This window comes from Pelecanus crispus, chromosome 20, assembly GCF_030463565.1.
Source record: "Pelecanus crispus isolate bPelCri1 chromosome 20, bPelCri1.pri, whole genome shotgun sequence".
NCBI classification, from domain to species: domain Eukaryota; kingdom Metazoa; phylum Chordata; class Aves; order Pelecaniformes; family Pelecanidae; genus Pelecanus; species Pelecanus crispus.
Genome location: NC_134662.1, coordinates 2,227,445 through 2,250,854, shown reverse-complemented (window position 1 = coordinate 2,250,854; position 23,410 = coordinate 2,227,445). Strand labels below are relative to the sequence as shown.

Below are 23,410 nucleotides of genomic sequence, written 5' to 3'. Positions count from 1 at the left end.
CCTCAGGGCACTGTCCCCCTCACTCCCCAAAACTCAGGGATCAAGGTGGTCCCTCAGGGATCACCCCTCATCATCCTCAGGGATTGCCCCCTCACTCCCCAAAACTGTCCCTCAGGGATTGCCCCCCCAGGGATCACCCCCTCACCCCCCAAAACTGCCCCTTAGGGATGACTCCCCTTGCTCCCCCCAAATTCCTCCTCAGGGGATTGCCCCCTTATCCCCCAAAACTGTCCCGCAGGGATCACCCCTCATCATCCTCAGGGATTGCCCCCTCACCCCCCAAAACTGTCCCTCAGGGATTGCCCCCCTCAGGGATCACCCCCTCACTCCCCAAAACTGCACCTCAGGGATCACCCCTCATCCTCCTCAGGGATCACCCCCTCACCCTCCAAAACTGTCCCTCAGGGATTGCCCCCCCAGGGATCACCCCCTCACCCTCCAAAACTGCACCTCAGGGATCACCCCTCATCCTCCTCAGGGACTGCCCCCTCACCCCCCAAACTGTCCCTCAGGGATCACCCCCTCACCCCCCAAAACTGCCCCTCAGGGATTGCCCCTCAGGGGTCACCCCCTCACTCCCCCTCAGGGATCGCCCCCCCCCCTCAAAACTGCCCCTCAGGGATCGCCCCCTCACCCCCTCTCAGGGATCACCCCCTCACTGCCCAAACTGCCCCTCAGGGATTGCCCCTCATCCTCCTCAGGGATCACCCCCTCACCCCCCAAAACTGCCCCTCAGGGATTGCCCCTCATCCTCCTCAGGGATCACCCCCTCACTCCCCAAAACTGCCCCTCAGGGATTGCCCCTCATCCTCCTCAGGGATCACCCCCTCACTCCCCAAAACTGTCCCTCAGGGATTGCCCCCTCAGGGATCACCCCCTCACTGCCCAAACTGCCCCTCAGGGATCGCCCCTCATCCTCCTCGGAGGCGGCCCCTCGTTCCCCTCAGGGATCGCCCCGCACCCCGGGCCTGCCCGGCCCGGCCCGGCCCCGCCCGCCGCCCCACGCCCTCTCCCCGCCCCGCCGCCGCCGCCGCCGCTCCCCCCTGGCCCGGCCGGCGGCGGCGCCGCGCCGTGCCCCATGCGCCGCTGCTGCCCGGCTCTCTGCATCAGCACCGGCACCGGCACCACCGCCACCGGCAGCCGCCGCGGCGCCGCCCGCCCTGCCGCCGCCATCGCCATCGCCGCCCCCCTCCCGCCCGCCGCCGTGTCCCGCCCGCCGCTCCTGGTGCTGGTGCTGCTGCAGCGCCGCCCCGCGCCGCCCGCTCCTGCGCCTCCGCCGCACAAGATGGCGGCCGGTGGGAGCGGCGGGGGCCCCGGGGGCCTCTCCTCCTCCTGCCCGCAGCCGCCGCCGCCGCCGCCGGGCAACGGCGCCGCCGCCGCCGCCTGCACCAACGGCGCCCCCCCGTCGCCTCCCGGCCTCACCTACAACCAGTGCGGCGCTGCCAACCCGGCGGCCGGCGGCGGCGCGGGGGGCCCGGCGGCGGCGGCGGCGGCGGCTGCGGGGGCGGCGGGGGCCGGCGGGGGGGCGGGCGGCCCCGGCGGGGCGCTGCAGCGGGAGCCGGTCTATAACTGGCAGGCGACGAAGCCGACGGTGCAGGAGCGCTTCGCCTTCCTCTTCAACAACGAGGTGCTCAGCGACGTGCACTTCCTGGTGGGGAAGGGCCGCGGCTCGCAGCGCATCCCGGCGCACAGGTGGGCCGCGGGGGGGGGTCCCCGCGCCTGGGAGCCGGGTGGCCGCGGTGGGCCGCGGGGGTGCCCCGGGCCCCGTGGGGGGTGGCCCGTAGGTCCTGCCGGGGGCCCTGCGAGGCGGCCGGGGGTCCCGGGCCTCGGGGCAGGCCGTGGGCTGGGTTTGCTGAGGGGTGTCGGGGGTCTCTGCACCCTCCGGGGGCGATGCGCCAGCTGGGGGGGGTGCGGGCCTTGGGCTCCTGTGCCTCCTTCATGAGAGGAGAAAGGGGGGTCGGGTGACTTCGCCCCGCGTTTTATCCGCCCTCGGGAGCTCGGGGGGACGCGCCAGCCCCGGCGAGGCCCAGCTCCGCTCCGGCCTCGGACGCCCCGGCGGGATGGAGGGAGCCGGCAGCACCGGGGTCCAGAGCCTGGGTCCCCCCGGTTTGGTCTTCAACGTAATATTGGGAGGCGACTCTGCCCCCGGCGCGGGCAGTCGCCGTCGCCTCGGGTCTCTCGCAGCCCTCGGACTGATGTCGTGTTTCGCCTTTGGTTACCAGCCCAGGTGACGAGGTCCGGCTTGTGGCTGAGAGTGTTTTCCCCGGAGGGTAGGTGCGACTGGGGCAAGTGCAGTGGGGAAAAGCCCCAGATCCCTGGATTTTGCTCATAAGCAATCCTTGTTTTTGCGGGTAGCAGAGAGGAGGAATACTCTCCAGATCTCCAGATCCAGCCTCCTGATCTCTGCCGACAGATACAGGGATCTGTGAGAGCGCTGGGGATGGAAAGAGCGATGATTTGAGAAACCAAATTTCTGCCGCAACATTCTCTTTTTAAAATAACCTTTACTGAATCTTTTCTGAAGCCCTATATTTTGGGGGGTAATGCACCGTTATAAAACAAACCCCACGATTCTGGAGCAGCTGTATGGAGAATGACATCTGGGCCGAGGTTAATGTTGAAGGCCGAGCTGCCATTTAAGAGTTTGCAGCTCTGAGCTGCCCGCTCGCTGAGAAGCTGGGAATTGCTTCCACCTGGATGATGCAAAACCGCTGTGGCTGATTGACATTCGGCTGCTTTGTGGGGCAGCTCTGGTGAATCGATGCTTGCCACTCGCAACCCACCGCTCCGGGAAGTGAGTCCCGGGCTGCTCGGCTGTACCAACAGCAACCGCAAGAGCCTTTCGCTCCATGACGGGACCTGCTTTAACTGGGATGGGGAAAAGCTTCTTGGTGCGCTTAGAAGTGGTGCTTGGCAAAGGGAGCCTTGCTCCAAACTATTTTGAACCATCACTTTTCTCATATGTTCTCACATTCCTGGAGGTGTCCCCTTCAGATTTCCCCTTTTCTCTCGCTTTCTGAATGAAACACGATTGTTCTAAGCTGGTTTGAGCGTTTAGGGTGTCAGTTCTGTTCTTTTTTATAATTTGAAGCTTAATTAGTATTTGAGTAAGCTTGTTCCTGTCCTGAGAACTTCCTAGGTGGGGAGAGGCAATGTTCAGCCCAGAAATAAATGGAAAATAAATGAAGCTTTTTTTTTAAAAAAAAAAAGTAGCCCCAAAGTGAAATGCTGCTTAATTGCTCTGAAATCCATCTGGTGCTCTGGGTGGTAAAGATAGAATAGAGTGTGTCATGCCGTGACATCCCACTTACGGATTATACAGATTTTAGTAAAACTTGCCTGTATGGTATTACAGTTGGGATATCCTGATGATTCATGAAGTACCGTGGTTATTTCAGAAACAGAGCACTTAAAATAAAACCGCCCAGACCCCTTCTGTGCTCAGCTCTCCCACAGCAGCCTGACAGCAGAAGATACTTTGCGCTGGAATTGAGTCGCAAAGCAGCCATGGATTTAATTTTGGAGGCAGTGTATTGCTTCAGCGACCAAGGGGAGATGTTTGTACTTTGATGCTTAGGTGTCTGAAATAGCGCGGTTAACAGGTAAGTATTTCTACAGTCCGGTTTGATTGTGTCAGTTTTCAGACCGGGCCAGGTATAAAGCGTGGCTGCAGTAGGAGCGCATCCTAAAGGGTAGGATATCCTAAAGCATAAACCTAAGGGTTCTTGGACAGCAGCTCGTGGTGCCTTGAGGAGTGGTCTGCAATATCTTACTTGTCATCTTTGAAACGGCCGCATGGTGCGTTAGAAAGTGCTGGCTGGTTAGCAGAAATAACGTGAGAGTCGCGGTCCTGCGGGAGCTGGAGGTGACGGCGCAGCTGCTCCCTGGTTGGGCTCCTCCAGGAAGGAGCAGAGCGGAGGTGGCCTATTTGTAGGCTGGGGGAGTTAAGTGGCATATATGCCGAGTGATCGCACGTGGTGTCGTCCACGCGTGGTGGTGTAGGGAGGAGGTTTCTGAGCGCGACACAGCTGTAGGGTCAGGTGCGTTTCTAAGAGTCTGGCAAGTTCAGCAGTTCGTATGAAGCTGTAGAAGCAGACAATAGATGCCTCACGTAGCAGCTAAGAGCAAACATTCATTTTGTGTGTGAAAGCTGTGTTTGTAGATAAATGGCCTAAGTGGCTGTGCTGGGTTGGACTGAAGGTTCATCTAGCCAAGCATCTGTCCCGTGAAGCATCTGCAGCCCTGAGAAGGTCGGATGTTTTCCACCTTCAGGAGGCTCCAGACCCCGTGGAAGTTGCTTGTGTACCATGGAGCAAGCTCATTCTCTGAGCCTTGAGCTCGTTCCCTCTTGCTGCTGAATCAGCCATGAAGAAGATGGAATGGCCTTAAGTTTTTTTTGACGTCAAGGCTAACAAACGCCGGACTGAGCAGGCTGTCTTGAAGCTTCACGGTGCTAATATGGCCAAGGTCAATGCGTTGATTAGGCCCAGCAGTAAGAGGGAAGGGGTTTTTTTGTCTTTTTCCAGATCTGCTTCATTGAGCATGACATCAATGAGATTAGAAACATCTAAACCTCATCAGCCAGGAGCTGCATGGGTGTGATAATTAAGCTTGTTAATTGGCCAGAAAACATGGCCCAAAAAACATGGCCCAAAAGGGAACGGGGCAAGTGTGTGGCGATGCACCCCTGTGTATACTCCAGCTTGGGAGGTCTGCAGCTTGGGGACAGTCTTGAGTAGGTTTTTGGCTGCTGTTTCCAGGCGTCTCTCTTCTGAGCTCATCCTCTTTCTTCTTGGATGTGTATTAACTTGCAGTACCTGCAGTGTCGTGTGCCAAGATGTCCCACTCTCAGCTCCTGGGGCTGCGTGTGAAGGGCTTCTGGGGGTTTTCGAACCTGCCTCCTGCTCGTTTCATGTGGTGTCTCCAGTCCTTGCGCTGGAAGGATGCAGCCAGCAAACGATCATCATTCATTAGCTTCTCGTCACCTACGGTTTCACCGAGCTCCAGCACGTCACATGTTGCTCTGTTCCTGTGCCAGCTCTCCTGGAATAGATATTTTAAGATTTCTCCGCAGTGTGGCAGATGGAGGAGGGAGGTGGTATGCAGTGGTGGGATAGTCATGGCTCCCTTGAGTGGTTTATTTTATTTTTGGTGTTACCGTAGCGCCTAGAAAGGGAGCGGGGCTGTTGGGTATACAAATTAAACTAGGTGACAGGTGGAGATGCCGAAGTGAACAAGGAAGCAGTGAAAATGGGTGGGTAGGAAGCTATAAGTAGCAGAATGAAAGACATTTTCTTGCAGGCCTTCAAAAGCCTTTGGAGTCAACTTTGGATCCTCATGAAGACAAAATTACTAACCTCATGGAAGTTCCTGTGACTCTTATTGCTGAAAGTCAGTTTACTTTGATTCTTACACGTGCAGAAAGAATGATGAGAAATCAAGTGTTGCGTTCTTAGTTCTTTTGCTCTGCTTCTGATGATTTCTCTGCATCCTTTCAGTAGTCCACTTTGTTTTGGCCGCCATGCCATTGTTTAAAAATAACCCTCTGTTTGAATTCTTCCTCTGACAAAGGTGGGTCACTACGCCGAGCTTGTACCCGCGTTTCCCTTTTGAGAGTTGCACGTTTGCATTGGGCAGCGCTCCTTGGGGTTAGGAGAGAGGCTTGCTATGCGCTGGTTGCTACAGTGCTTTGGAAAATAGGAGGCGAAAACAAAAGAAAGCCATATTGCTCTGCCAGTTTGGCTTAATAGTTGTCTTTCTCCCACCTGGAACAAACCCCATCTCTTCCTTTTGCAGACCTGACCAGTTGGGGAAAACTGTTGGACTGTGTAGAAGAAACGGTGCATACCCCTGCTTTTCCTGGAGCGTCTTTAATAGCTTTAAGTGTTCATTTTAGCAAGAGAAAGAAGGCACCATGAAGAGAGAGGGATTTGCTTATGTTCATTGTGTTCCCTTAAAACATTATGGGAACTTAAAATTTGGAGTCCTCTGTATCTCTGGCATGTACTGGGATCCCTTTAGGGCTCAGCAGTTAAAAAAAAAAAAAAAAAAAAATCAGACTGACTTGTCCCTGAGTGAAATGGAAGCAAAAATTTGAGAGTTTTTTTGTGGGTTTTTTTTTTTTTTTTTAATTAATGACCTTTTCAAATTACTTCTGAAGGCTGTCTGCTCATTGAGGATGTATACTGTGCTGGCTGTGAGAATGAAAATTTTAGAGTGCAATTAATTTATGTTAATTTTTAGTAGCAAATAATGCCTGCGATTGTCTTGCCACCATCGCTGCTTTTGTAGGAACAAGGATTTTTGTTTCATCTGGCAATTCCAGTATTGTGAACAAGGTTTTTCATTTGTTCTTGACATTTTTCTTCAGAATTGTTTGATAAAAATATGCATGTGTGTACTTTTTTTTTTTTAACCGCTGTGGTTTGTCCCTAGCTCTTTTAACCGATCAGAAACAATACAACCCAGCTTGTCAGCCAAACAGTCCGTCATGGCAAACAAGCCTGGCACATCCACGGCGCTTTGCTCTATTGTGTCCATGGAAGGCCTCCTCTCGATGGGAGGGGAGTGAAAAGCAAGAAAATGAAAAATTTTGCTTAAAAGGAAAAGAAAAAAGGCTTCTGTGTCACTTCCTACTGCAGCAAAATCTAACTGAAATTCCCCTGGACTTTCTGTCTTGTGCCTTCTGTCCTGTACGGTTTTCTGCCTGCAGTTCTTGATGCTGCTCTGTGTTGAAGCGTCTGTCAAACTCTGCTGCAGCGAGAGCCCCTAAATTTTCCAGCTTCTTCCTTTTTACAGTCATTTGGAGAAGTGGTTGCAGTAATCGCTTCTGCAGCCTGGTCTCCTCTGCTTCCCCACGCTGCTGAGCTGTGACCTTTGTGGCCTGGGCTGTATTTAACTTCAGGGAGCTGCTTGATTGCAGACACCAGGAACAAGGTTGCTTTCCTGGGGGAAAAACTCATCCCTGCATTTTCAAACAATGAAAGTTCTCAAAATGGCTTTTCTAAGGCATAGGCAGGTACAGCAGCTTACGTACACACAGCAGCCCAGGTCTGTGCCTCTTCCTAAAATAGGAGTTGGTGTTTATCAGTGAGGGAAATCATCTTGTTTACATGGGAGTGCTGGAATATTATTTTCGGTCTCAAACCTGGTTTGTGGGAATTCTTGCTTCCTGTTTCTTTAGGGCCAATACGCCTTTCGCCGTTAATTACTATGTAAACTCTCAGCAGTGCAAAAAGGGTTTGTGTGCACCTACTGGTGCTGGGTTGCTTCCAGTGAGGTTTTCTCTGCCTTCTGGGCTAAGCCCAAAGCAGGTTTTGCAGGGAAGGAGACAGCAGCGTGCCCGGGGAAGGCAGCTCCCGTGCCGGGTGCTGCAGGAGGTGCTGGTGTCCACAGCTCCTGGTGATGCTGCCGATGCAATCTGCGTGTTTGAGAGCTTGCTCTGCTGTCACCAAGTCTGTCTTCCTCACATCTGGGGAGAAGGGAGGAGGATGGGTAGTGTGTAGTGACAAGTTTTCCATAATTGTTTTCAGTATGTGATTGTGGGGAATTGCGCCAAGGCTTGGGCTCTGTTCGCTGGAAGAACTTGAATTCCTTCACTTTGTTGTTCCTTAGCTTCTCAACCTCGTGAATGGTCCGTAGGGTCCTACGAGGACTTTGCAAAGCAGCCACGTGTATTCTGTTCCATGATGCACAAAATGTTGTCTTTGGGGAACCATTACTGGGTTGTATACTGGGACAGGGCTCAAAATGAAGTTGCTTGCAACTTTGGTGTTTTTGCAGTAAACTAACAGAAAGCCTGACACTCCCTTCTGTTGCAAAACATTTGCTTTAATGCTAGGAATGATTTGCTTTCCCTGGGGGTTGCCTTGGGGAATAGCAACTAGCCTGGGATTTTTTTGGAAAGTGAATATGATTTAACATAAGCTTTTTTTTTGCTCGTTTGTTTTTTAATGTTAGGTTTGTGCTTGCTGTGGGCAGCGCAGTCTTCGATGCAATGTTTAATGGTGGAATGGCCACAACTTCTACAGAGATTGAGCTGCCTGATGTGGAGCCTGCTGCCTTCCTAGCTCTGCTGAAGTAAGCTGCTTCTAATGTATGGTATAAGTGGAATGACCGGATTTATTGTAGAGAAGGATATTTTTAATGAAAGCAGGGAACTATTTTGTAGAGTAGAGATCGTTAAGTGTATAAATAAAATGCTTCTTTGTTGATCTGTTCAAGGGTGTTTAAATGCTGGTGTTAAATCCCTCTTTTCCTCGGTAAAAGTCTAGTGCAGCTACCGCACAAAAATATCTCACTCGCTCCATGTTTTGGTTTAGCAATAGTTAAATGGATGTGCCCTCCTGCTGCTGATCTGCAGTATGGGCAAAACTAAACTGGATAGATTATAATTTTGTAAATGTGTCGTTATGTATAGTTACACCACGCAAGTGCAGCAGTAGGGAGGTGTTCTGGTTAGCACTTGGAATAAGTGCCTGCGCGGGCCCTTGTAGTTAAGTTGATACTCACTTGTTCAGACATTGTCTCATAAATTCTTGGTCGTGAATTGGTTTGATTTGATCCAAATGCTATTTGAGAGAAGTGGGGAAAAGTAATCCTTTTAAAGCTCTGTAAGTTACAAATACTTGGAGCTCATTTAGGTTATGGGCAAACGAGCAAGTTGTAACAGGTAAGCAAGGGTGTGAAATCAGTGTCAGCCGTTCTGTATGGTATCTGCTCTTGTGTGTGGTTTAGTCCTCTTGGGAAGAGCTGGTTTTGAATTTACGTTTACAGCATGCGTTACAAGTCTGCATGCTGGGGGAAGGAGGAGGAAGGGGCTGTAACATCCCATTCAGCGATTTCTTTAAGCTCGGCTGGTGCCGTATAACATCCAGCAGCAATCCTGAATGTATGCTGAAAAGTCATTGTCCTGTTTCTATAGGATTTCTGTAACCTCCTTCCAGGGGTTTCCAGTCCTGTGCTCTTGACACGTTCCCTGCTTGCTTCCTATTGGGAACAATGACTATATATAGCTTTGGCACGCTTTTTGCTTTACCTTCAAAAAGTGCTTTGGTCATGACTGTGCTATCTCAGAAGATTTTAAAATTGATCTTCGCTAGAATGAAAGGCCAGAAATAATGGGGAGCCCCTAGCCACCTCCCCTATGGCTCATTTTAAACCAGACACCAGCACATGGGGAATCCCTCTAATTGGCGTATGACTCTCTATCAGCCAGGTAGATCTCTCCGGAGTGCAGAGTTAGTATCTATCTCTAAAACTTAGTGAGGCTAAAATATCGAGCGAATTAAGAGGCAAAGTCATGTTGTTTCCCTGCCAGTGCTGAGATTTCAGCACTTGTATAAACAATATGATCTTGGAAGAGAACCAGTGTCTGAAAGGACTGAAGTGATGAGTTTAGGTGGATTGCACCAGAAATGTTTATATTTTGTGGAGGAGAAATTGTGTGTGGATTATCACAGTGCCTCTAAAGCTTGCAGTTATGCTACAGTAGCTGTGCACGTGATCCAGTGATAGCTTAGATGCTTAAATCTAGAATCGAACTGTCGCTTTTAAAATGCTCAGAGCTTAAATGTGCCAAAAGAAGTTTGGGTGCTGCATTCCGGTAGGAAGGTTACCAGGTACGCGGTATGAACCTTCGTGGAGTAAAACCAGTCCCTCCAAACACTGATCTGAAATGGCAGCTGATCCTTACATATGTCTCTGGACTTGGGCCAAGCCATGACCTAATGTTATAGGATCAGAAGCTTATCAAGGAACAAAGTGCCCACCCGGAATGTTCACCGAAGGTCCCTTCTGGACACTGGATTGTGACTGTGTGTGGGGGCTAGTGGCCTTTAATAGGTCTGCTGTAATTGCGTAAGAGATCCTTTTTTATTATTATTAGTAGTAGTGTTGTTATTTTCATGGTAACCCAAAGAACACTTTTGATTGTCTGGGGTTATAATCTAAATCATCTTTTAAATTGATACTACACTTTTTCACAGTTTGAGTGTCTCTTGTTATCCCTCTTAGCACACACTGTTTGGACTATCGTAAAAATAAATACTAACATAGTCATTGCCGTAAATGGAACTAGTTGTTTTTAGAGCAACTGTGTTCTTTTAATCGTGTAGTAAAAAGGATTACTTAGTGAAAATAGGACTGGTGAGGGGATGTGTGCAAAATACATTCATGAGCCTGTGGCTGTGCTGTTATTAACAGATGCTCTAGAGCAGCACAAAAGCCTGCTTTCAACAGCAATGAGAGCGCTTCCCTTCCTCTGAATCCCCCTGTTTATGCTTCCCTGAGTTGCATCCTGGCCCTGCTGCTCTGCATCAGGTCCCTCCAGACAGGGATGCTGCCTGGCATCCCCCTTTCTAGGCTCTTCTGAGCCCCGCTGCTGCGTGAAGCCTCCAGGAACAGCAGCCACGCGTCGTGTTGCTGTGTCCCCTTCAGAGAAATGCAGGAGAAGAAATTGTTGGAGTTTCCAAAATATCCCATGGAGTAGGAATGCCAAGCACAGTTAACACAATATTACACCTCTGTGCTTCATGCCTTTCAGATCCTGATTGGCAAATGCTCCGCTGGTTAAAGGAAAAACAGTAAATAAAAACTCTGCATGGGATTAGGACTAACATCAAGCGTGTAACTGGTTTTACTGAACTCAGCCTGTCAGTTCCTGTTGTCTCTAATCAGCATGCTTGGGTATGAGGAGGCTCGGTCAGGCTTCCTATGAAGACCTTTGTTTTTCCATGCCGTATGAATGTACTTCCTTGTTTTGGCCTAACAGTGAAGGCTGATGCTTCGCTAGCAGCGTGACAGTCCTTGTTTTTCATTGCAATTAACTCTTGCTTCGTGCTGAAGTTACATTGTGTGCTGTACTTTAACACCGGTATAATGAGATGAAACAGTTCAGTATATAAAGTGATGAGATGAGGGGAAAGTGGATAAAACACCTCACCTGCAGTGGATGTATATGTTTGAGCGCTTCTGATCACTGTTGAATTAGTGTGTAGAATGGAGCTTCTCTTCTGAAGTAGGCAGGCAGGATTGAATTTTTGTCCCTGTTTAGTCTAACTGAACAGCCAAAACCATTAATTTTAAGGGTTGCACTTGGCCAGAGACTGTTCCAGCCTAGTGTAAGTGGCAGGCTAAAGAGCTCACTCATGTGGGATGCTAGGCAGTTTGAGGTGCTTCAGCAGATATCCCAGCTATTTAGTTCATTAAAAGTTATACTGTAAAGAGTGTTTTTAAAAAAAAAAAAAACCAAAACCAAACAACAAAAACCCAAACCTTCTCCTTGGTAAACCAGAGTCAGTGGAACGGATATGAAACACCTTCCACCTCTCAAGTATAGGGAATGGGGCCAGGGTGATGGGCAGAAGCACAAACATGTTTTTTATGAATTGCAAGGGTTTTTACCCTGTTATCTTATTGGCTTCACCAGAGCAATGTTTGTTTGCATGTTTTCAGATTTCTTTATTCGGACGAAGTTCAGATTGGACCAGAGACTGTTATGACAACACTTTACACAGCTAAAAAATATGCAGTTCCAGCCCTTGAAGCTCATTGTGTGGAGTTTCTTAAAAAAAACCTCCGAGCAGACAATGCGTTCATGCTGTTAACACAGGTGAGTTTGCAATCGTTTGCATTAAGTCCCTTGAGAAAGGTCCATCGCAATAGGAAAACAGAAGTTTTCTGCGTGTTGCAGAGTTGATCATCCAAAATGGAGCAGTTCTGTGTCATTTTGAATCCTCCCTTACAGGAGTCTAGTGCTGATGAGCAGGTTCTTACAAAGAACAATAAAATAAAGCAAATGTTGCTGCCATTTCAGATCTGCTTTCTGTTTCAGTGTGGCAGGCGATTCCTTCCAGAGTGTGAGCTGGGGAAGAAATTAACAGGGTGGAAAAATGTCATCTGCCAAGAAGAAAAGTGGAGTGAGAGGATTTTCACTTGTTCAGATTCAGAACTGGTATAATAAGCTTTCTCTGTCCAAAGCTTGCTGCATCTAGCTGGTCAGACATTCTTTGAAGGGCTTTTTTGCAATAGTTTCCCTGAAATGGGGGTGAAAGACAGAAAATGCAACTTTTTCATGAGTGCTTTGGTTTATTTTCCTAGGAGAGGAACAAAGTGATCTCTTCCTCAGCCTGTTCCAGCTCACCCTCCCGCTGTACTGAAGGCGCACAAACCTGGAGTTTCAGTGCAGCTGTGTTTCTTGACTCTTTGTGAGGCCGGTTGCACATCCATGTGCCTCTCTGATCTGATCTGTGAGGGTTGGACTCCTCCACCTTCCATTTGACTCTTCTAAGCAGCAAACTAGAAGACAGTGTTTACAACTACTGCTTATTTTGGAGAAGATCAGACTTTGCATGCAGGTTGATTAAATTAACATCACTGTCCTTCCCATTTCCTAGCCCCATCTTTTCTTTCTGGTCCCTGCCACCCTCTCTGCTGACAGCTGATGACGAATCAGTGATTCCACGGTGCTGTCACCTGTGTGTTGCACTGTCTGTGGCATTGCCAGGGACACCTAGGAACAAGAAACAAAGAGGCATCGTATATGTGGGTTTCTTTCCTTTAGGGAATGGGCATGCTTTTGACTAGCTCTGGAGGAATATTTCTGATCAGCCAGCTCAGGAAAGCTGCTGTCATTTCTGATGTTAAACAAACCTTGCAGAGGAGTTTTCACAGCTGCCCTGACATGGGAACCAGCTCACTAAGGTGGTCTGGCTCTGAGGGGTTGTCCTGTCTTGCCCAGCGTACCTGTCTGCTGGCTTTTTTCCTCCTTGTCAGGAGCACGAGCCTCTTTCAGGCTCCGGCTGTAGTTACTGCATCGGTGGCAGTGTCCACACCAGCAGTTTTCACAGAAATTGAAGCAGTGTTGGCCTGAAGCAGTTGCTGCTGAGCTCTTTGCTTGTTTGCTGGGACTTTATTTGAGTTTAAATACTTGGATCAAGTTCTCAAAGTAGTTCCACGTTACATTCCTGTTGCAGACACTCTTCACTGCTAGGATTCAGCTATTGCTGCAAAATACATGTCCCTCTCTACACAACCTCTTTTTAACTTGGCCCTTTTCCACATGCCATAAATGGGTGAGGCAGCCTCCGAGACATGGGGGGAACCACACTGCGCTTCCCTGGGGAAGATTCAGGACTTAAAGATTCTTGCTTGGGTGATGGTAGCCAAATCTGCACTCCGATCTGATGCGTGGTAGGACAATTGTAACTCTCTGGTTGCAGCTCTCCTATTCTTTGGGTTCAGCAGCCTGCAGTCTGAAAGATCAGGAGCTGTTATCCAAGAGCTGAGAAGAGATCTTTCCCTGCTGCAGTTTTGAACAGGCATCTTACACTAGCCATCACCTCATGAGGATCAGAGGTGTCAGCTTTTTGGTGGTATTCCTTATGCAGGGATTTTTGTGGCATGCTAAGTCTCTGCAACCCGACTTCGCAACTTTGGCGAGGTAACGTTTAGGTTCACGGTGACTTCCTTACAAGTCACAAAGGTCCTTCTTTGGCAGAAGAGGAAGGTGTCCTAGTTTTTCAGATATCAAAACGAAGATACTGCCTGGCACTCTGTCAGCTGTACTGGGGACAGATGAAATGCCAGATGGAGACAGGCATTCCTGGTTCCTTTTGTTTGTGGCTTATCCATTATGATTAATTATCAGTGGTGATTCGTGTCTAGTTTATGTTCACTATTGCAGTATATCAAGTCTCTAAAATGTTTGAGGCTGGTGTTCTTTGAGAAATGTACCTGTATCTCAGGTGGCTGGCTGCACAAGGCACCTCACTTAATGGACCTGTTCTCAAAATGCTTTCGGTTCTGGTCCTTCAGTGTGAAAATCGGCCTCTGTTTTCTGCTTTTACTGCAACAAATTGACAATTTGTATGGTCGGTTACAGACCTGGGATGCATCTTGTACAAAACATTTCCCAACAGGCTTAAGATCGTGGACCTAAGATCGTAGAGCCCCAGACCTCCTTTGTGTGCATCATTGCTGAGTCCTGCTGGTCCAGCAACTATGTCATTGACAGCGTTTCAAGCAACTGCTAATCTCTGGCAGAAATATCAGTGGCAAATAGCTCTCCTAATTGATTGCGCCTCATAGTGAACCGTGATCCTCTTTCATGCCAGATGTACATGCAAATGTCACTTTGATCAACAAGGCAATAATAGAAGCCGCTGTGGGGGAGAGCTCTGCTGCGAGCGTAACGTAAGTCATTCACGTGTCAAAAGGGAGCCACTACAGTAGTAAAGTCTGAGTCAGTCACAGCTCTTGGATGGCAGGAGTGCAAGGCACTGGCACTCCAGCCCCAGGACCAGGTGATGACTGCTGAAGCTTCCCTGGTCCCTGAGAAAATGGAGTTGTTTCAGCTCTCTGCGCTTGAGGTGTCAGCACTGAAGGTTGGCCTTGCTGAGCTCTACAGCCCATGAGCAAGGGCGAAGCAGAAGATGCTCGATAGCGCCAGCCTCCATGAGTGACTGCATTCCCAGCCCAAAACACAATTTTTAAACCTTGCCTGTGGCAGTAAGTTCAAGTCCCAGTGTACTCTTGTGCTAATGTTGGGTGTGATGTTAAGGCAGTTCCTTCCTAAATAGCAAAACCAAAGCATTGGAAATAAGAGGTCATCTCAGTGACTTTTGTGTGTTCCCACCTCATTTCTGCTTGTGCTAGGCACAAGGTTGGTAACGTGTCTTGGCAGTGCAGGGGGATCTGAAGTGGTAGTGAAATTGTTACGAGACTGCACTTAAGTTGAGCAGAGAGATTCTGAGCCACTCTCCAAGCTGTGTGCAGGCTTTGTTTGGAATAGTAACCTATTTTGGGGGGAATTCTTTAAGATTAGAGTAGCTTCTTCTGTGCAAAACATGCAAATGCACTAAACAAGCTGCGCACCCCTGCAGGATTTTGCACATCTCCCTGGGACGCAAGCAGTGTGCCTGCTAAGGCGTTTTTGCTAATACATGAGATTACTGTGACTGTTCTTACAAAATAAGCTGTCTCTGCATATTCCTAGAGCGAGCAGGCCTGGAGTCATTGGGCAAAGCTTTCTTCTAAATATAAAAATGATATAGTGAAAAACTACCCATGCTCAGCTGACATGGTCAGTATGGTGCTAAAAGCACTATAGTTGCGTTAACTGATGTGATTTTTCAAACAAAGATGTGCCTGAAGTTATGCACAGCTAAAACAGAACTGATGCCAAATGCAGATTTTTCTAGTGTTTGCCTTGTCATGCTTAACTGCTTGTGAAAGACTGCTGCAGCCCAGTGAATTCACGATGCAGTCAGGCATAGTATTGCTAATGAAGATGGGCTCTGGGAGAGAAGGAGGGGTCCTTACTTAATGTAAACTTTAAAATGCCCTTTTTGCTAACGACTGCTTCTTCATTACTAGGCAAGACTTTTTGATGAGCCTCAGCTGGCCAGCCTTTGCCTAGAGAACATAGACAAGAACACATCAGATGCCATCAATGCGGAGGGGTTTACAGACATTGATCTGGGTAAGCTTTTTTCCCTCCTCACTCTACGTGCTTTCATAACAAGCTAGCCTCTAAAGTTATTACAGGTTAATACTTGGCAATGCTCTTTCGCGGCTTTGCTGTTCTGGAGCAGTCTGTTGAACGAACAGTCTCTGGCACTAGGTACCTAGAGACAAGGCATTTGCAAAAGAGCATGCTTGCTTGCAGATATATCCTGAAATCTGCTTACTTTGGTGCAACTTGAGTTTTCTGGGCATGATACACAGCCCGTTTCCTCTGTTGATGTTGGCAGGTTTTGGGTGGGTGTAACTTGCCTTCTTTTGTGGAGTTGGCGTTGTTCCCTGAGTCTTTGTCAGGTTTTGGAGTTAAAAAGGTGGTGTGTTTTTGCAAGCAAGAACTGGCTATTTTAATTATCGTATGAAGTTTCCAAACTTGCTGGGCACAGTTAATAAACATTAAAATTCAGACTTTAACCTTCTGATGAGATGGACTGTGGAGGTAAGGCACAGGTAACCTTCTGGCTTCCATGCTGCTTGCTTCATCCAAATTCAACATCAAGTCAGTTGCGATTCATTCTACTGCACTTCCATTAATGTGCCAATTAATTGGGCACTGGTTGCTGCTCCAGTGAGTTACTTGCTTATGGAATATGCAGATATATCTTCCTCAGAGGCTGCAGGCAGCCCTTTTGGGAGATGCTTTTTTCCTGTTGCTTCTCTTTTACTTACCTTGGCTGTACATAGGGTACTTCTGGCTAGGTAAAATCGGGTGATTTGGGTTAGTGCCTAAAGTTGTCACTATCTGTCCTGCCTTGCAGACACCCTGGTTGCGGTGCTGGAGAGGGATACCCTGGGGATCCGGGAGGTTCGTTTGTTTAATGCAGTGGTTCGCTGGTCGGAGGCTGAGTGTCAACGGCAGCAACTCCAGGTGATTCCAGAGAACAAGCGGAAAGTACTGGGCAAAGCGCTTTCTCTTATCCGCTTTCCATTGATGACTATTGAGGAGTTTGCAGCAGGTAACTGAACAAAGGCATTTCTGGCAACCCTGGTCTTTGCTTTCTCTGAACTACAGAGGATCGAGTACATGAAAATGGATTTTCTCTGTGTATCCTGTAGTAATTTAAATTTGAGATTATCCCCCGTTCCCACTGATCTACAAAATCTACTGTGTAAATGCTGTTTTCATCCATGATCATTCACTCGTTTCAAAGACTGCGGTGCTCCATCAGATAGGAGCAAGTCGGATCATAGCTGACTGTTTGTACCCGTAGTATGTTTAGATGGTTACTTTCTCATTCAGCTGAGAGCAAAGATCCAAATAGGCGTTCACATGCTTTCCTTTCTAACCATTCCAAGTGTTTAAACTACACAAAGCTAATGGAGTTGCACGTAATTGGTGTTGATTGTAGCCTGCTCCTAAAGAGAAATGAAGATGTTTCTCCCCATCCTCTGTTTGCTGCTGCCTGTAATCCAGTGGTGGTGTTGGCCGTGTCTTGCTGATGCTGTTCAGAGCAGAGCCCCATAACAGAAAAAACTTTCAAAATGTTCTTTGAGCTGAAGGGTTGGCATTGTTTAGTCTGTGTCTCAAAGCATTCTTCAAGTTTACATTAAAATCTTCATGTACAAAGATGTCTAAATCATTTAACAGTTTTGACTAAAGATTTGTTGTTTTGTTTTCTTTGCCTGTTTTCTTTGACTTCATACTCTGGTGATTCTCCGGGGACTGAAAACTGGCAATCAGCTTAAATAGTTTTCGTGCTAAAAGATACAGTGGAGCCATCTTCAAAACCGAAACTTGTTTTAGGCAGCAGTTCTGTGTACAAAGAAGCAAAAAGGGTCACTGACACTGCTTCCTTTGCAAATCACTTCTCAAGGCAGAGATGGCGTCAGCTTATCGACAGCTAATGTACATATTTCAAGATGAAGAAGGATATTAGTAAGAAGTGATTCTGTGCTTAAAACTTGGCACCCACTTTCTGTTTTGCCTGTCAGACCTGCGATGTGGTCTTAGGGATGTGAATCCCTTCAGAAAGGGCTTGGTCAGGGAGGCAGAGATCCGTTCATCCGAACTGGGTAGCTTTCCTTTGTGTTGGCACCAGGTGAAAACACAGCACACTCTGTTCCTCGGTGTGCATCGTGCCAAACGGCAGCTTTGCAGCAGATCACAGGCTTACGATCCAGCTTGATGGATCCTCCTTCTGGATAGCGTTACAGCCGTCAAGAGTCGTTCGTGTATACCAAGCTTTGCATTTTTCTGTAGATGCCGTTTCTTTCAGCCCTTCCTTCAGATCTTGTATCGTTCTGCCTCACCGGGAGGAATATGTTAATTTGGGCATATTTGGGTTGAAGCCTTTGAGCTGGGAGTGTCAGTGCCCCTCCCCATGCTGTCTGTCACAACTGCCTGTTCGACTTGGATCTTTGGTTAGTCTTCTTGCTTTGACAGAAACTCTTAAGTTTTCTCCATCCACTTTAACTTAAAAGATGAACAAAAGAAACCCCAAACCGGAGAGGCTGCGCTGGACAGCTGTTCCTTAAACAAGGGACTACCTGGGAACTGCTTCAGCTCTGTCCTTTTTCTGAGTGACTCTGATTTCTTTGGTGATCACAGCAGAGGTAGGAGAGGGAAACCACTCCCCTCTGCACCCCTCTCCCAAAAGGAGGAAGAAAAAAAAAAAGGATTTTTACAGACAGTGGTTTCACCAGTTTATTGTATAATCTGGTATCAAACATGGAGTTTTGCATGAAGATGTTTTAACTGGCAAATGTGTCACTCCCTTCCCTTAGAGCAAGTAATTTGAAACATTTGAGAATTGAATTGCAGCAACACAGGATAAGTTTAGACTTGATCAATGATGGATAATTTTTGCTGAGGAAAGTATCCCTAAGCTCATTTATCTGTTAACAGTCGACTTCCTTAAATACTTTCATCTTGGCCTATTGCAGCCTTGGACCACGTTATGTCTACGTAACATCGTGCTGAATTTAACCAACTACAAGTCGTTTTGGACCAACAAGTAGCTAGGCATTCGCTTCCCACATTAACGAGCACTTGATGCTGTTGTTTCTCCAGGGTGCAGTAGTCTTGTTTCTGTTAAAAGCCTCTTGCAAATAGAGGTGCAGAGCAGCTTTTGACTCTTAATGCTAAAAGACTAATTCTTACCCAGTTCCACTTTTGAAAGTATTCAAAGTAGTTTCCAGAGCTTGAGTTCAGCATCAGTTTGGAAAAAACATCTGGTTATTGGAGAAAAGATGAGGACGTGTTTCAACTCTTGCTAAAATTGCTAGCATTTTTCCCTAGGTTCTACAATAAAGGTATTAAAAAAACCCAAACAAACCCCAAGCAGGGATTAAATATCCGAGGGAAGGAGGGAGTCAAAGCAGGGCGTGAGCTGAACCACCTTTGTCTTGACTGGAAAATACTCCTATACTTCCTAAGTTGATGGTAATCAAGTGACATTCCCTCCCACTACCCCTCATGGGCTTTCATGATGTCTTAACAGTAATGTTAGAAAATACCAGTGTAGATGTATGAAAATCCCCATCTCTTAACAGTATTATCATCTCCTGAGGGAAGGATTAGCTGCATGTTTTAGGTTTTTAAACCAGTCCTGTTAGCCAAATGCATTTCGGCTCTGCAGAGCTGCGTGCTTAATTGCCGTTTGACATATTGCTCCGTACAGAGGCTCTGCAGTCCACAACTGGCATGCAAATAAAAGGCAGGCAGCGCGTTTTTGCCTGGGGTTTCACTTCCTGACACACCAGTGAGATCCCATGCGTGGTGTGGGTTTGGCCCACTCTTAGCTGCGAGTCAAGTTCGCCTCCCCGTGTAAGTCCCAAAAGGATCCCTTCTGGTTTTTGAAGGCTGACGGCGTCGCTGCTTTCGTGCTCCTTTGCAGGGCCTGCCCAGTCGGGAATCCTCACGGACCGGGAAGTGGTGAGCCTGTTCCTCCACTTCACAGTGAACCCGAAGCCGCGGGTGGAGTTCATCGACAGACCGCGCTGCTGCCTGCGGGGGAAGGAGTGCAGCATCAGCCGTTTCCAGCAGGTGGAGAGCCGCTGGGGGTACAGTGGGACTAGTGACAGGATAAGGTCAGCTTCTCTGCTAATTCTGCTGCTGATAGATTCGTGTTTACTGAGCTTTGAGCCTACTCTAGACCTAAACCCGCAAGGTTACGTGCTAGACCCTGACTTCCACCATATAAACCCTGGTGCGAACCCCGCAGGGAAAGCGTTTTGCTGGGCAAAAGCATCGCCTGATGCATTAACCTGCATGTGCAGCTGCAGGCTGCCACTTTGCTTCTGTATTGGCAAAGGTTTCCAGCAAATGTGGTCCTCCAGCACAGGCCTCTTGGGGGATTATTCCTCTCCTTTTCAAGTGGCTTCCTGCAGCTGTATGGGCACGTAGCAGTTGGAGTCACCAGGCAGCTCATGGCTTCCTCCTGCGCCTGGGTACATCAACTAACCAGTGCTCCATCAGGTTGGTTGCTCTATTGTAAGTGTAAACGTCGAAGCCCCTTAATCTTGCCTATTTGAGGGAGGGATTAGGATAAAATGCTTGCTGCGCCTGCTTTTCTGCTAATATCTAGTTTGTTTAGACCTAAGCTTGTAGAGAAACAGCAAAGCCCAGTCATGGTGGCAGAGACGTGGAGCTCTGGCGTGGCAAATGGTGGTTTGCAAGCCTTGTGTGGCCAAGCGATTAGAGCAAGACAGGAGGTAATCAGAAAGCCTTGGTTATTTCCCGATTCATCTTTGTCTTGGATGGAAGGGGGACTGGCATTAATACAGTTCTTTAAAATTTTTAAGCCTTTTCATCGATCGTTCTCTTGCATATCGATAGAGGTGTTGGTTGAATCTTCTGGTCCATTCATCCCCTTACAGGAGATTGTAACTGGAAGAGCTGCTAGCTCCAAACACTTGCTGCTCTCAGATCTGACGTTCAGAGACCTTTTTGGAGTTTGTATTTGACTTTAACTTCAACTGCTGGCAGCATCAGGGTCAGTCTCCAGCAAGGCCTGTGTGCAGTTTCAGCACTGAATGGTTTATGCTGGTTGCAGAGCAGTGGCTTCTAGCCTGTCGCAGATGTTTGTTCTTGAAACATGCAGGGCTGAAAGAGCTGGTGGACAGGTGAAGAAGTTACGTTGGCAGTTTGGCAGGCACTGAGGCTTTCTGCTACCTGAGAAGATGGAGCTGTAGTAGGGCAGTGGGCTGAATGTCCCCCCCCTTGCTGCCTTAAGCAGCAGGGATTCCTGTGTTCAGGAGCTATTGCATCTTATTTTCTGCTCTTGGGTAAATCTGGAGTGCAGCTACATCCAGCAAATGCTCAGAAGCACATTAACGATTCTCCTCCAGTGCTCAGCAGTGAAATATCTTTAAGTTGTCTTTGCTGTTACCTTGTTGAAAAGACTGCTGCTGCCGTGAGGGTGGGCACTATTCCACGCTCTGCAGGCTGCCCTGCCTTTGCCTGGCTGGCGTTTTGGATGCTGACATTGTACCGCAACCTCAAAACGCTTTCTGAGCCTGGACTCGGAAGTTCGGTGATGGGATCGTGCAGCTTTGTATTTCACATGAGCAAACTAAATTATTGCTGGCCCATTAGGACAGTCAAAGGTGTAAGCTTACAAATTATGGTTTCTGTAAAGGATTCCAGTTGATAGTTGCATTTAAAACTGTAGTATGTTTGATTAAATCATAGGTATAAAATTAAAGTGCGTGAAGATATTTGTGTATCATCCTTGTACTAAAACAGTACAGGAGTGGCAAGTTGGTCTGACTTCCCTGATCTGTTCCTGCAGGTTCTCAGTAAACAAAAGGATATTTGTAGTTGGGTTTGGATTATACGGATCCATACATGGGCCAACGGATTACCAAGTAAATATACAGGTAATTCTCTCTACTATGTTAAAAATATTTGCTGCTGTAGGGTCTACCTTGCACATTTTAGTGAATATGCAACAAAATCTTAAGTTAGAAGGGACTGTATTTGTTTTCTAGATCAGGTGGTTGGCAGATGTCGTGAGGGCCAGATGGGGCACTGGGGATAAGAGGGATTATTGCTCTTGGTTTTATGCAACCTCCCGTTGTATGCGTCACTGCAGTATCTCCCCAAGTCCACTCACAGCCTCTGAAAATACATCTCGGAGAGTTGTGACGCAGTTTGAGAAGAAGCTGTGCGTGTTTTCCCGCACTGAGCAGGCCAGGCCCGTTCTGCCCTGCAGGTGCTGCAGCAACGGTTGGGTGCTGCAGTAGTACTTGGACCGTCTTCTGCTCTGAGCTGTACAAATGCAGTGGAGCAGCCACGATTCAACAAGGGAAGAGAAGAAAGCAATTGCTGTGTCAGTGCTGGGCCTGTGCAGTGCCGACGTGCGGCCTCACGTTGTCAGTGTCCCGTTTGAGATGACGAGTAGGACTGAGGGAGACTCAGTTGTCTGAAGTCCGTCGTGATCCTGTTCAAAGACTGAGGTGGCTTACAGAAATCTTGTGTGCCTTGTTCTGGATGCATGTACGTAACCCCAGTCTGGATCACTTGAGAAGAACCGTCCCCAGGCAAGTTACCCCGGCGCAGCATGGCTGATGTGACGAGCACAGTCTGTCAGCGCTTCTTCCTCGATTATCAGGGTCTCCTTCTGGTGCCCCTGAGCTCTTGGAGGAGAAAGGCAAGTGAAGATCTAAGCGCAGAATGTCGGCCTGCAGTCCTCTGCCAGGCTTCAGGGTAAGGAGGGATTGTCTTGGGCTGTCTGGGACCCGAGCCCACAGTTGTTCAGTGTGATCACAGTGCTGAAGACAGACATAAGTAACGGGATGGTGCAGTGGCAGTGGGGCTGGTCAAACCTTTGAGTCCCTCAGATTCAGTCCAGTTCAGGGGACGCACACCTGCAGTGGTGCAGGGCAGCGTTCAACTAACTGTGCAGCTTAAAAGTTATCACGTGTCTTACAGATCATCCACACAGACAGTAACACGGTCCTGGGGCAGAATGACACAGGGTTCAGCTGTGACGGATCATCAAACACTTTCCGGGTCATGTTCAAGGAACCTGTTGAGATTTTACCCAACGTCAACTATACAGCATGTGCTACTCTAAAGGTACTGTCCTGGGGCGGCACGGGTAGAAGAGGGGCTCATTCCCATCGGTGAAAGCAAGCTTCTGTGGTCCCATCAGTGCAGCGTGGCTCTTGCTCTGCATTTTTCAAGGCCTGTAGTATAATCTCGAAGGTCTGCTCTGTAGCCCTTCACCCGGTGCTGCAGTGTGCACGTTCACCACCAGCATTCAGAGTTGGTTTTTAACTTGTCTAGCAAGTGTACGGTAATTACCAGGATACATTAGCGATGAAGTGATGGGATTTTTTTTTTTTTTTTTTTTTTTGGTGTATACAGGTAAGCTGTCAGTTCTGTGGGTGTGTAATCCAGAGCCTGCCTGCTGTGGTTTGAAAAAGTTGATATTTAACTGTAGTGTTAAGTTCTGATAGAGTCGAGAACTTTGCTCAAAATACCCGAGGTGCAAGAACCAGAAAGAAAAGGGAGGTGCTGAGATCTCCAGAGCTCATTGCTTCGGGCCAGGCTGTGAGGCCAGACCTCCCCGAGTGTGCCTGGGCAGCTGGTTCCTGCGGGGCTGCGATCCCTGTCTTGATCTGTTCTTGTCTTCTGTGACCATCACAGGGTCCAGATTCCCACTACGGAACCAAAGGACTGCGCAAAGTGATCCATGAATCACCAACAACGGGAGCCAAAACCTGCTTTACGTTCTGTTACGCAGCTGGGAATAACAACGGCACTTCCGTAGAGGATGGACAAATCCCAGAGATCATCTTCTACACATAGTGCAGCTGCGGAGCTGGCTCTGGACTCTTCTGGTCTCTTCCCCGTGACCTTCCAAACTAAATTTCTGGCTGAGTTTGACCACACCAATTGGAGCCACACTAGCCAAAGGTCTCAGTAAAATCATTTCAAAGCTCA

At 48.4% G+C, this 23,410-nt stretch overlaps 1 protein-coding gene across 1 annotated transcript; it reads left to right on the top strand.

The window, feature by feature from the left end:
* The first annotated feature begins 1,078 nt into the window (after positions 1–1,078).
* BTBD2 (BTB domain containing 2) lies at positions 1,079–23,410 on the top strand. The gene is made up of 9 exons (XM_075723589.1): positions 1,079–1,692; positions 7,960–8,079; positions 11,455–11,611; positions 15,376–15,481; positions 16,278–16,475; positions 19,356–19,548; positions 21,252–21,339; positions 22,394–22,540; positions 23,114–23,410. The coding sequence occupies exons 1-9, from the start codon at positions 1,079–1,081 to the stop codon at positions 23,273–23,275; spliced, it is 1,785 nt and encodes a 594-aa protein (XP_075579704.1). The 3' UTR covers positions 23,276–23,410.

What these genes read in the sequence shown, in the direction of transcription:
- BTBD2 (XM_075723589.1), top strand. Translation starts at nt 1,079, where the DNA reads ATGCGCCGCTGCTGCCCGGCTCTCTGCATCAGCACCGGCACCGGCACC. An exon ending in CAGCGCATCCCGGCGCACAG is followed by an intron (nt 1,693 to 7,959) that starts GTGGGCCGCGGG and finishes TTTTAATGTTAG; the next exon opens with GTTTGTGCTTGCTGTGGGCA. An exon ending in GCCTTCCTAGCTCTGCTGAA is followed by an intron (nt 8,080 to 11,454) that starts GTAAGCTGCTTC and finishes GCATGTTTTCAG; the next exon opens with ATTTCTTTATTCGGACGAAG.